The sequence below is a fragment of the Colius striatus genome, chromosome 10 (assembly GCF_028858725.1).
Source record: "Colius striatus isolate bColStr4 chromosome 10, bColStr4.1.hap1, whole genome shotgun sequence".
NCBI classification, from domain to species: Eukaryota; Metazoa; Chordata; class Aves; order Coliiformes; family Coliidae; genus Colius; species Colius striatus.
Window position 1 is genome coordinate 28,406,432 of NC_084768.1, and position 13,758 is coordinate 28,420,189.

Genomic DNA, 13,758 nt, shown 5'->3' on the forward strand with positions numbered 1-13,758 from the left:
GAAAGAAAGGAAGCAGTGTTGTTTTTGTGGCATTATCTGAACAGCAAGGAAAAATAAATTCAGGTTTTAAGATGGCTTTAACCTGACTCTGAAGGAAATGGTCTACAAATCCAGCCAATGAGCAGGCGACTGTGACAGGACCCTGCTTCTCTTTAAGTTTGTTTTGAGCAGGCTGACCAAACCCCATGGTGGTTATGGCTTGATTAAGCAAGACTTCCCTAGAAATCTGTTTAAGTGGTTACAGTTTTCCTTTAGCGTATTCGAGTGTTTGAATTTCTAATTTTAACTTCTCTCCTAAAAGAAAACCTTTGGAGTTGCTTTTTGGGCAGTAGTTGGAACCCAGCAATGAGCAGCATAGAATCATGTGGGAGTTCAGCTGGTGCCCAGTATCACCTCTGGGTCCCAAAGCTGGGACATGAAATGTCCTGATACTAATGCAATCTGGAATGAGGTGCATCTACTGTTGTAAACTCCAAATAAATCATTCTTTCTCAGGTGGAGTCTTTGGTGTCTTATAAGAAGTGAACTCATATAGTGAGCTTTTCTGTAGCCTGGCACTTATTTTCAAGGAACCTATAGGCATTTTTTTCTTTAAGACCTCTAACTCCTTGCAAATGTGACTGAAATCAACTAATAGGTTCCAAATTTATTAGGAGAAGACAGACAGACCCAGAGCATTAATGCACAGCACTGATTTCCCCAGGAAGCCAGAGTAACAAAAAAAGAAAACCAAAAAGGAAACAAAAAAAAGGCTTTGAGAGTAAAATTAAGAATTTGTTTACTGTCTTAATATTTTATCATAAATACACGCTGTCTGATCCTCAGGGTTTGTTGGTGTTTTTTATATGTGTGTGCCTGTGTGTTTCTAAAAATCCAGCAACATCCATTGTTTAAAAAATAAAAAATGAGAAGGGTTTCACTAAAACCATGTTGGGAAAAGCTACGCTCTCAGTTTTCCTGTCAACGTTTTTCTAAGCTTTTAGTTTTATTAGTCAAAATGTTTCGAATCCCCAGGAAATCCTGGGATGAACCATTTCCTCTTCGAGCTGTGGCCCTTAGGGGAAAAAGAAAAAGCTCAAATCCTTTCAAAGGTTAGAAATTTTTCAAACTGTACTTCTTGCAGATTTTTTAAATTAGAGAAGAACTAAGTTAGGAAGATAGTTGACTTCAGGCCGTGGGCCTGGGAAAGATCGATTTCTTTGTAGAAAAGCCTGAAAAGACCCTTAGATCTGGGCAAGGAAATCTTTTAGGCTTGGAACTTAATAAGGAACCGATTGCTGGATTGAGGTAGAACAGGTTCAGTTGAAAGGCCATCTTTATGTTTTTTAAAAGTCAATTTTAACATAACATTTGCTTTTCCTCAATACAAATTGTGTATTTTAGTTAGGACGTAACAGCTTTGTATTTAAGAGGCTTTAAATGCCCTGGGCACTACATTACTATTAGTATTAGTGGTGTTGTTGTTATTGTTGTTAGTATTACTATATCATGTTTATTGTATGCCTGAGGTTCCCAGAATTCACTGTTTCCTTTCCTTCAGATAAACTTCAGCGAGAATCATAATTTAAAACTAGTAAGAACTTCCCTCCTGCAAACACATATGCAGGTTGTTGATTTTAAACTCCTTTGGGGTTCACTCCTTAAAGTGGGTTCAGTTGCTTGAAATTAAGAAGGTATGTAGGAGTATGCAGCACAGACTGCAGGCTGGCTGGGCCAGCTGGAACTCAACATGAGTTACTTCTCCCAGATTTTGAGATGATGGTTATTCTATGATTATGTGATTCTATTCTTTGAGATGGATAGGGCACTGCTGTTATAAAAGAGAGAAGCTGAAACTGTAGTGCAACCTGAGGCTGAGGGACACAGGAGTCTTTTCATGAAAAATGACACATCAATATAATCTTTCAGAACTCTGGATTTCCAGCCACTGCACAGTACTTTGATTTAGAAAAAGTGTGCTTGCTTCTCTATATAATTCGTGACAAACTATCTGAACTGCTGTTCTTCCAATTTATTAATCTACTTTCCATCAAAGTTTCTTCGGAAGGTTCTTGGAAAGCAGAACGCAAAAAGCCCAGACCTGGTGGTTCAGTAACTGGTGTAAATGATTCCCACAGTCTATCAAAATATTTAAAGATTTGTGACAATTAGTTTGAAATTGATTAGCCTTTTTGGTAATGCATGGTTAAAAATACTATCTTTAAGGGCATTTAAGTTTTTTGTTACCTACATTTACGTAGTAAAGAGGGCTTCTGGTTTTTTTATATGTTCAGGTCTGGGATGGAGGCACTCAACTAGTCTGCTGGGACAGTGCTCTATTTGTTTTGTAAAAGGATGAGTGAAGGGGGAAAGACTAAAGAAGAGAGACTAATAATGAGTTTCCTAAAGTTTCTGCTTCTGGAAGCATGCAGAAAGTCCCAATGCACCAATTCTGAAGTTCAGAATGGTTTAATTTTTATCAAAAACCCTCCAACTGAGTTTGAGCTGTGGATTTAAGCTAGCAGATAGCAAGCAGCCAGAGGCAATAGAAGATTCCTAATTTAAGGGCTTTTCACTCCAGTATCTCTCATGTAGCCAAGTAGTCAGGATAGATAGCCTAAGATTTCCCAGACCAATATATACATATCTCCGAGCAATAGATATGTGTTATGAAGTTATGCTTTTGGGGGAATATCAAGGGAATATATTTTATAATAAGGTTTTCTGTTCATAAGGGACCTTGCATCTGCCTCCCTTTCCAGTTGGGAATGCCTAAAGGTCAGCCCTTGTTACTGTGGACCAGAATGGGTCAATAAACTTCAAGTGCAGGAGGGTTCTTCAGAATTCATCCTTTTAGGCTTTACTGCTTTGATTTCTTACATAACCTCACTCCTGTTTTTCTTGTCTGTGTTTCTACAGGTGCTGTTTGCTCTAAACCAAACTCTGCTCCAACATGAAAGCCTCCGAGCAGGCAGTTTGCAGGCCCCGTATACCACTGAAGATCTCATCAAGCATTATAACTGTGGAGACCTGAATGCTGTCATATTCAACCATGACACTTCTCAGGTAAGCACAAGTGTTGCAGATGGGCCAGCCAATTGAGAAGAAAGTAGCTGTTTTAATAATGATGTCCTGATCATCACTTTATACTCCATCTTCCCTGTTCTCCTTCTTGATGCCCTGGGGTTTTTTTTCCACAGATGCCTCATTTGCCTAGTGAGAGTGGATTTGGTATTGCAGAATCACAGAACTGTTGAGGTTGGAAAAGACCTTTAAGATCATCAAGTTCAACCATTAATCCAGCACTTCCATGTCCACCACTAAACCATGTCCCCATGCCACATCTACATGTCTTTTTGAATCCCTCCAGGCAGCTTGTTCCAATGCTTGACACACCTTTCAGTGAATAATTTTTTTTCTAATATCCAATCTAAACTTCCCCAGCACAACTTGAGAGCATTTCCTCTTGTCCTATCTCTTGTTAGTTGGAACAAGGGACTTCCTGGAAAACTTTCCTAGGAATGTGCCTGGAAAAAAAAAAGTTAATTATGGATGTTTGTGAGGCTCTTGAATGTACTCCCCTCATTAAGGGACAGGAAAAATTTTTGTAATATTTTAGCTTATACGTGAAGAGGAAGTGAACCTTATATAAACACTCATAAAGTAAATAGCTTCTGAAACTTATCACAATCCAGTAATTTTGTATGTGTTCATCTCTGTTATCTTAGTTATCCAGTGCTATTAAAAACTCTCAATGGAGCAGAAATCTGCTTTCCAGACCACTTTGATAGTAACAAACTCAGAGTTTCTCATTTAATACATAGGTTCCTCTTTCTCCTTTTGTCTTAATTCTTGGTCTTTGGATGTCATTTCCTATCTCCTGGTTTTTTGGACACATGTTCCCAGGTTCCTGTCTCAGGTGCAGTGGCTTACTCAGAGGGGACCTGTGTAAAGTTCAGCAGCCACAGAATGATATATGTTTTGCCAAGGAAAGTCTGTTAAAACATGGTAGTGGTTCTCCATTAGCAAATGCAAATCAAGGATAATTATGTGACTTCTCTTTTGAAGTGAGATAGAGTAAGCTCAGCCTGTTGATTCAGGCAGAGAGGTCTCTGAGATCTTATCTTGACAAAGCTATCTTGAGTTGCACCGGGCTCTGTGGGTCACTCTTTTCCCAGAGGAACAGCTGGGAAAGCAAGGAGAGCCCCAACCTGGCTGTGAGGTGACAAAGCCTCCTAGCCACACTCCATGGGTGTTTTCCCAGAGGTCTTGTGTGCTCCTCTGAAAAGTTCAGGTTAAAATGTAAAAGACATCCAGCAGAAGCTGGAAGTGCTCTTCCACATCACCTATCACAAAATTAGCCTGCACCTCAACAGGAGCAGAAAGATGTCAGCTTGGACAATCAGAGGTACTTAAATTCTGGGCAAATAGTCATGTCTCCTCTTTTTTCCTTTCTGATCATCATTTTTGAACCATAGGAAGAGTAGTTGATGATAATGAATAGCATAAAACCCCTTCGCAGTCTCAGTTAATTCACTCCTAGAAAATCAGGCATTGTTTTAGTGTGATTAAGCAGGACATCATGAGGTAGTTGTCATGGCAGAACTGAAACAGAAATGTGTCCAGTACCAAAGCTGCCAGAGCTTCTCATTATGGACAGACTTCAGTGAAAAATAAAGGGAGAAAGCAGCTCTGGAAGGAATACATCTCTGAAAATGAAATATGTGAGCTGGAAAAGGTAGAGAACTGATGGCTTTATAGGATCCCAGAGAAGTCAATGATTTGCAACTATTCCCACAATATTGAGGCACAGCACACAAGACAAACACATCATGATTTTGGAGAAATAACTCTTGCAAAGTGTGGTGATATGATTCCATGAATGCAGAGAAAGGACTGCTAGTAGGTCTAAATGTGAAGACAGTCCTGACATCTGAATGTCCTGTGTCATCTTTTAATCTCTGTTGGCATGGTTTCTCCACGAACGAAGCCTTTGTCCTTGAGACAAGTTGTGGACATTCACACTGGTTGCATTGACTCGCAAACATCTGTGAGCTGTTGACACAACGTCCTGTAACAGTTCTGTGGGTTAGATTTGAGAGGAACAGATTGCTGCAAAAACTTTTTTATCCCTGCAAATTGTTGGATCAAATGGGAGTTTAAAAAAAGTGTTAGGGAAAGAAGAAAGCAGCCAACAACCAACCAGAGTTTAAGCACTGGTGTTAGTCATGGTCCCAGAGTGCATGCGATTGATAGAGATTATAACACTTAAAGGCCATAGAAAATTAAAATCCTTGTATGTATACTAGTCCCTGCAGAACTCTAAATGTTGTGGAGTATTTTCCTCTCATGGGTTGTTGTTTTTAATTTGGGTATAGAGGTTTTTTGTTTGGTAACATTTTTATAAACCAGCTTTAAACCATTTCTTTTTAATTACAACCAGAACAAAACAGAAAATTAAGACTTACAATAAACTCCCTATTCAGGTCAATTTTTGATAGTTGTTTATTCTGTGTGGTTTCTTTGCAAGGATGATAGACTATCTCTGCCTTAGAGAGTTTTTGCTGTTTGGTTACCAAATTAGATTAGCCTGGCTTAAATATGACACGAGGCATTCCCCATGGGATCTTTCTCTTGAGGCATTAAACGTAAGCACAGGGATTTATCATGTGCTGAGAGTGTATTGAAGTCTCATCAGGTGACAATCAATGATTGGCCTACAAGTGCAGAAAAACTATAAATAGCCCAAGAGAGATGTAGCATCACTTCAGAGCAGAGACCCACGTCAATCTTGGGAGACAAGGGTGTCACAGTGCTTTTAGAAAGTGCACCTGTTCTTCCATGGTAGCCAACTGCTGGCCCAGCTTTTCAGAGGTCTGATAAGTCCTTGGAGCTGTTACCATTAATGCAACTTAGAAATTTTACATAGAAAGGAACAAAAGATCAGAAATGGAGCTCTAAGACTCAATGCTTATGTGAACAGGGGAGGTCAGGAATTCATCTCCATCCCATATGTCCAGGGAGACTTGCAGAAGGCTGTGACTCTAAGCATTCATTTGGGAGCTGTTTACAAGGTTACTAGTGCCTGCTTGTAAGCTTGAAGGGTAACCGGAGCTGCAGAATAGAGGTGAACCTGTCCATCAGTTACCTCAGTCCAGAGGCATTGGTTTTGGCTATGCTAATGAACTGGGAAGTATCTGAAAAAGTCTAACATGGCTGCAGGGACAGTGGTGGTGGGGAGTGTTTATCTAGGTGCAGTAACTTCCTGAATTCCTCTAGCGTAAATCTGGGGAGACAGTGTCTTCTGTAGCCATCTACAAGATGCTGTGATGTCTTTAGAGGAAAACTCATCCTGGAGCAAAAAGAAGGACCAGAAGTGGAAATACTAATGCTGTTGGCTTGAGGTGTTGCAGATGAGTTTCTTGAGCCTCTCCAGTCTTCCCAAGGGAGTTTGGGAAATGTGCAGTTTATTAGGGCCAGTCTTGTTGACTCCTGCAATAAAAGGAAAGGGCAGGGTCCTCTGGGACCGAGTCTGTGCTAAGGATGTGCACAGAAGGGATAGTGCTGGGAGGAAAAGTGCAGGAAAAGTTATTTACTAGACTGCAGTTTGGGCACCAGGTCAGAGGACAACTTCGGCAGCTGGGGATGGGGACAGGGACAGGACCACCCCTGGGACATGCTGCCCACCTTGGGATTGGGAAGCCCGGCTTAGCCAGAGTAAGGTGCTCAAAATGGAAGAGTATGAGCTGAACCCCAAATCCCTGGTGTTGTCCTGTCACAGAACCATCAGAACTGGTGACAGTGAAAGACTAAAGAAATTCTTCTCAGTTTCAGTGGGTTGTTGGGGTTTTTTTTTAAATTCTACTTAATAACAATGAAAGAGGGAAACACCTCTGCTTTCCTGTGGTTGTATTTCTCCTTCCTTCTCTCTCTTTTTCTTATTTGCTTCCAAGCATCATTTTTCCAAATATATAAATCCTTATTTAAACTTAATAAAACTTTAGGGGACTGAGTTTACTCAGTTAGACTATGACCCAAAAGTGGAGTACAAAACACCTTTCCTCCTTCTACAGCCTTCTGCAAACACTCCATTCTCTTGTGACTTTTGCAATCAAAAAGCTTATGTTGGAGTTTCTGGGCAGAGAGTCAAAATGATACTGAAGAGAAAGTATTCTAAGTGAAAGATAGGAGAGGCAGATTTTCCGCTTTATATTCAGACCTTTTCCCCCTTGAAGAAGTCATAGTTTCTCTCCTTTTGAAAAACACTTCTCTACAAGTAAAAATGCGTTGGGTTAGATCAGTAGCTTTAACTTCTGTATTCTGTCTGTTGCACTCACAAAGGAATTGAGTATGTCCAGATACACTAAAATACGAAAAACCTGTTAGTGCAAAACTAGGAATTATCTGCCTCCAGAGGATACTTTTTCTTACCTGAGACAACTAAGGAATTGCCTAATGACCTTAAGCCTTGTTGAAGAAAAAGGAGGATACAGAACAATTCCTCTTGTATTTTGTTCTCTAAATCTGATGTAAAGGTCTTTATTCAAACAGAAACATTGGAGTTTTGGTTTCGGGGATATCTTGCACCAGTTACTTCCTGTGGTTCACTTTGAGTTGTTCAGTTTTTAAGGACAATTCAGTGAATCCTTGTATGCCTATGTATGCTTTATTGAGAAGAAAAATTAAAAAGCCAAGGCTGAGACCTTTCTCCTACCACCTTTCCCCAAAACTATACCTATGGTCTGCAGTTGTTGTTTCTCTTCTTCTGTACTCAGCCATTCCGCTGACCTGAGGAGAGGAGAAGGTGGTTGCTCATCTCTCACTGTTGATGTGGTGTATCAGAGGCCTGCAGCTGTACTACTTTACAGAAAGTTTTCTTCAAGGCAGGTTGTTATTTGCCTGCCTCGTTTAGAGCTAACAGTACAATAGTCATAGCAACCATTTAAAAAGTACCTGTAATCTAGAGTATCTTTGTGATCTGTGAGTTACACTGTATTGAAAGGCCACTGAGATAATGGGGAACATTCCCATGCCTTCAGCAGCCCCTGTATGAGTCCCAGTGGGCCCAGCCATCATTGAATATCAAAATTAAGTAATCAAGTTGGATCTAGTGCCTACCCCAATTTATGGGCTTTATGCTCACCAAAGTATAACCATCTTCCTGTTGCCTGGAGCCTTATCTGGTCTTGACTTCACCCTACACAGACAATCAAGCTACGCAATGAAGTTGTTTGGTGATCACCACAGCTTGCAGACAATGTCTCAGCCTCTTTCAGGTGCTCAGGGATTGCTCTACCTCCTTCTTCAAGCTGTGTCTACAGGAATAACTCAGCTTTATGTATAACTTACTGGATGATGTTGTCACCTAATCTCTTGAGTTGCCTTTTCAGTTCAAAATCCCATGGGTTCATGTGGATGCAGTGTTTAGCTAGTGGGTGTTATATTCTGAAATGCATGTGATGGTCCTGAGAACAAGACATTAGAGATCCATATGCTGACCCCACATCAGTAGTCAACTTCCTTAACCTAAAGAAGATTTAGTGTCTCACTTCACAATGCACTTGCCGTTTATAAATCACCAGTGTGTGTTATGTACCCCTTTAAAAATGTTATCATCCTGCATTTAAACTTGTTCCTTAAGATTTAAGGGCCCTGATAATTCTAATTACATCATTAACTTGACCTGTTCTCATTCTGGATAAAATACAACTGGATTTCTGGCTCACTTTTTAAATCAATGAAAGCTATCTGTGGAATGCCCCAGCTTCAATAACTGCAGAAACACACAGCTGAGACTATTAGATAGAGTGTTGAATGACAAGCAGACCTAATTTGTCCAAGGAATGGAGTTTTATCTAGGGCAAAGGAAGATAAATCCATAAAACGAAGGCACTGCTATTGTAACATAACGCTTTGGAAGCATCTTATCTGTTTCAGCTGTAACAAAGTGCAGGCGAACTGGCACAGCCTCTCGTTCTTCCAGGGAAAATGATTATAGGCTCTCCAGTGAAGCAAGTGCAAGGTTGTCCCAGCCAAGGGAGCTGGTCCCACGAGCTTCTCCTTCTGGCTCCAGGCAAACAGTCAGGAATGCTTCCAGGACTGGTTGTTAAAATGACACGGATGGCAGAGCCGAAGCTGCCTGGGGCTTTGGCCACATGTGTGCTCGTGGCTACTTGTGCCCTGACAGCGAGCAGAGTGTGTCTCCCACCTTCTCTTCTTTGGGCTATCGCACAGGATTCAACTGGAGAGATATTGCCTTCCCATAGTTAAAAGAGCTCCTGATCCGCTGCAGTGTGAATCATACTTTCTTTCCACTTACACCTGAGTTACAGCTTTGTGTCTTGGTATACTGAGAGCATTTGGAAGTGAAAAAACAGAAGTGCAGCCAAAACTTTCAGATTCTAATTTTCATATTATGTCAGAACAGGTTTCCAGGTTGGAGCAACGTTATATTTTGGCTTATACGTTTCAGAAAATTGGTTACAGACCCAGGTTGTGTGAGTGAGGTCTATTTGTTGATGACAGTGCTGGGGAAAACACTGCAGAGATTATGTTTTTATTAATGATCTGGAACGTGCTCACCTAATTTTCATGCTACAGGTTTTGAAAATAGGTTCTTGCTTGATAATTTTCATTACATGTTTGCATTTAGAGTTATTCTACCTTGGAAGTTCCTTCCTTCCTCTTTCCAGTTTCCATGGAGAAAGCAGTCGAAGAGGAGAGAAAGAGACAGAGAAATTGGAACAAGACATTTAAAGGCAAAGATTTTTCTTGCAAAGGCTGTTGCACTACTAGAAAAGGAACATATTCAACTACAGAAAAGGGCTGATTTACATTAAGAACGTTTAGGGATTGTTGACTACCTGTATTTATTAGTAAGGGAATAAACTATAAAAGAGTATGAAAGAGTGATTGGTAAAAACATTTGGAGTTCACGGTAGTAGCATGCTGCTTTCTGTACATTGCTGTATGTTTGCTGTAAAGCATTTACTATCCCTTCTTTTTAAAGAGCTGGTTTATTAAGTGTTTCTTGGAAAAATTTGTTCAAGAGAAATGAAAAAGACTTGCAGTTTTTTTTTAAAACAATATCTTGTGGGTTGAATGTACAAAATGGATTTTCCCCCTTTGTGTTTTATCCAGAAGATGTATTTGTCACCTCATTATGACAGGGAGGGGAAGAAAGTGGGACAAGGGGGCAATTTGATTGTCCTGACTGACTTGGCAGGATTAGGATTAGACTTTATCTGAAAGGACTGTGGTCCTGGGTCCTTGACACAACATTTCTTGGTCTGAAGCTATTATTGTGTGTGACTGAATAGCGAACACCATAGATCAGGTTCTCCAGTGTAAACTGGTTGTGCTCTTTGACAGTAACTTCAGACCTGGATCTCCTCTCCTCTCCTCTCCTCTCCTCTCCTCTCCTCTCCTCTCCTCTCCTCTCCTCTCCTCTCCTCTCCTCTCCTCTCCTCTCCTCTCCTCTCCTCTCCTCTCCTCTCCTCTCCTCTCCTGAGAGAGCTGATTGCTGACAAAGTCAAGGCTTATACAGTTCTACCAGCTTACATGTAAAGAAACCTCTTTCAAGGATAACTTAATTTGGCTATATGTCATTGACTTCATCTGAATTATTCCTTATTTTTCTCCTAACTCATCTCCACTCTATTTCTAAACACCTTTTTTTGGAGGTGTCTTGCATCTTTATGTCCTATATCAGACCTCTCAAACAATTCCACCTTAAAAAAAAAAGTAAAATTAGTTTGAAAATCATCATCCTTTTTGTCCCAGATGCCATCATAACTAGAAAGCTTGATCTGGTTGAGCTGAGAGTTTTGCTGGGACCAAAGAGGAGAGCAGGGCCATGTCTGCACTGCATTGCCTTATGGTGTCAGCTCCGGAGGTCCCCTGTCCAGCCCAGCTGCTGCTGTGTTATTAACCAGCTTTCTCTTCCTTCCTAAGTTATGTGATATTTTGCAAGCCATATTTTTCAGGTCACACTTGCCTTGGGTTAAAATCATATGGCAAACTTCATATAAACATTCAGGCTTTCCCTAGCATCGGGGGTGGGAAGAAACTCACTGAAGAGCCCTGAACAATATATATTCAAGACAACCAAACCTCAGTTTGTACCCGCTACTGACCAGCTGTTCTCCCACTATGTAACAGAAGACAAAATGAAAAATACCTTTGGAAAAAGAATTGCAATGCTTTAATAAACCAACCCCCAAAACAAACCTTCTGGTCCCACTTTTTTCCACTTTATTGCCCTGCTTTGCCCTTTGATCAGTGTCTTTACTTGGGTGTCATGGCAATATAATAGGTGATGGTTTCAGTGTCAGAATGGAAAAAAAAAAATACTCTTTGTCAAAGGTAACAAAGCATTTGGAATGGAAATAGAAAAACTTGAACTTTTCCATATGTTTGCAAGCTCGTGAAAGCTGGCCTCAAAAGAATCCCAATGTTGAAGGGGTTTTAAATGGGGCAGGAGTATCATTAGGTAGTTAAGATTTACCCTCCCCAGTGAAACTGAAACCTTTTTTTGCATACACTGCAGGCTTGTCATCCTTATTCAATTAATGAACAGGTCCCTGTAATCTGGTCCTAAATATACACTGCATAGCTGGGTGAAGCTTGCAGAAAGAGGGCCGGGATCATTGTTCCGACTGTGTTTTGTTAAGAGTTCTTTAATCAAAACATTCATTCAGATAGAGAGGCCGGCTGCATATTTTGGCATCGCTACTGAGGGGAGCAGGGATGGGGTTGGGTTGGGAAGGGAGGGAGGGAGGTCTTGGGGGAGGGGTTGATGTGACTCGCTTCTCTTGGATTTTTCCTAAGTGCTTGGAAAGCAGCTATTTAACTGGTGTGGAAAAACAAATAGAAAACATACACGGAGGTCATGGCTTCTCAGGGATTTGTTGAAAGTCTTTTTTTAACAGGGATAAAGGTATCACCTTCCTCAAACTGTTTGGAGATACACAGCCCATCTCTGTGGCTTTTCTGCCCACTCTCTGCCCCTTTTTTTTTTAAATGTGCTTTCCTTCAACCCAAATGTATGAGAGGAGAAGGTAAAACCGGGCAGGGCACACAACTGTCATTTGACTGAGTGCCACCTTGGAGAACAGCAGTGTCCAGGCTGGGTTTGAGTCTCCCAGGAAGGGTCTCTGCACAGAGGTATAGGGAGCTGAAGCTGCAGCAACACAGGTGTACAAGTGCTTAAGGGCTGCAGCTCACCTTGCCTGCAGTCAAGTTAACCCTCAGGCCACCAATGACTCCTACAGCTTTTGTGCCACCTGCAGGGTTGTGTTTTTGGAGTATTATGCACCGTACATAGAGAGTTCACCTGCTTTCAATCTGCTTTCCCCCTCTATGTATCCTCCTCTTTTTAATTTTCCTCTGTTAACAAATGTAGATGCACCAGTGACTCATAAAACTGAGCCGCCCAGTTTGAAATCCAAAGACCTCCATTTTCGCACTCAAGTTGCTGTGCCATGCTGAGAGGTACCCAGGTTTGCTTTAAATTGGGTTGGCCAAGGACAGAAATCTTTCTGGCATGAACTGCATGCAGTGTATCTGCAACATATATGGGCCCTGATCAGTAATGTGAGTGGTCAGAGATTAGCTCACACCAGAGGTGGTTTCCCAGAGCTAGTCCCAGGAAATGTACTGGCTTCCATTGTGTTCACACGCTTTCTTTCCTCCCTCACTTCCCTGCAAGCAAAGAGCGTTTTTGCTTTGGTTTCCCTCCAGCCTCATCTAGATGTTTTCTGTGAGTTTTTGATGCCCTGCAGTATTGGGTTTGTAAGAGGGGACTCTTCTCCATTGCTGTTTCCAGGGCAAAGAGTACAGACAGGCTACTGGGGCCACTGGCTTCATGCCTCTTTCCTCTGAGGCAGCAGACAGACGAAACACCACCATTGGAAATGAGCAGTTGTGCTCACTGGCATGACGGGGTGAGGCACTCCGACCTCAGCCACTGCCCCACAAGCCTGAACGCATCCCTGTGGGACAGGAACAGGGCCTTCTTAGTGCAGCACAGCCCAGTGAAAGGAATTGTCAGCCTTTGGCTCAGAGAGCAGTACACATGCCTAAGTGGAGCAGAAATGCTGGAAACTGCAGCAACGCATCCCAGTTACAGTGAATCGCAGCCAGACAAGATTTCAGGGTTCATAAGCCCCTCTCCATTAGGCTCCTGCTTCTCAGGAACACGCTTTCCACTAAGGGAGAGCTGGCTGTCCCTTTGCCTTGCAGGTTTTCAGGGCTGTTCCCTGCTTTTGAAGGTTTGGGACACTATAGACTCCTGCTAAGCCAAGGACAAGATGGAAAATCTTAGTTCCTGACATGGAAATGCTGAGTTGGCCCAAACCCCAGCAGTGTTTCCCAAAGAGCTCTGTAGCATGGGGATAGCTGTGGCCAGGTAGCATGGCTGGTGGGCAACTGTGGTTGGGAGAAATGTGACTGGCTTTTTATAGCTACAAAACTTGCTTGCAACCTTGCTCTGGCTTGCAACCTCCAGCTGCAGTGAAAGATGTCCTTGTGAGAACAAAATTGCATGAGCACAGACTGGGGATATATTTAAGACTCAGACTCCAGACTAGTCTGAGTTCATATCCAAGTTTAGTGTCAGGGTATTCTTCTAATACATCATTTTAGCAGGCTAAAATCACCAAATTGACGAATGTATCCTGACCATGACCTCCAAAATCTGCTGGGTGTGCCTGCAATATATTCTCAGGTTCCATCTTGGGTAAATATTTGGCCTGGAAAAGGGAAAGGAGTGATGGAATT

General features: G+C 41.7%; 1 protein-coding gene across 1 annotated transcript in view; it reads left to right on the forward strand.

The window, feature by feature from the left end:
* TRABD2B (TraB domain containing 2B) overlaps positions 1 to 13,758 on the forward strand; it is a 288,315-nt gene that overhangs the window by 151,857 nt on the left and 122,700 nt on the right. The window contains exon 5 of the mRNA XM_062004363.1: positions 2,899 to 3,045. Coding sequence (XP_061860347.1) covers positions 2,899 to 3,045 — 147 coding nt within the window. The remainder of the gene's footprint in view (positions 1 to 2,898; positions 3,046 to 13,758) is intronic.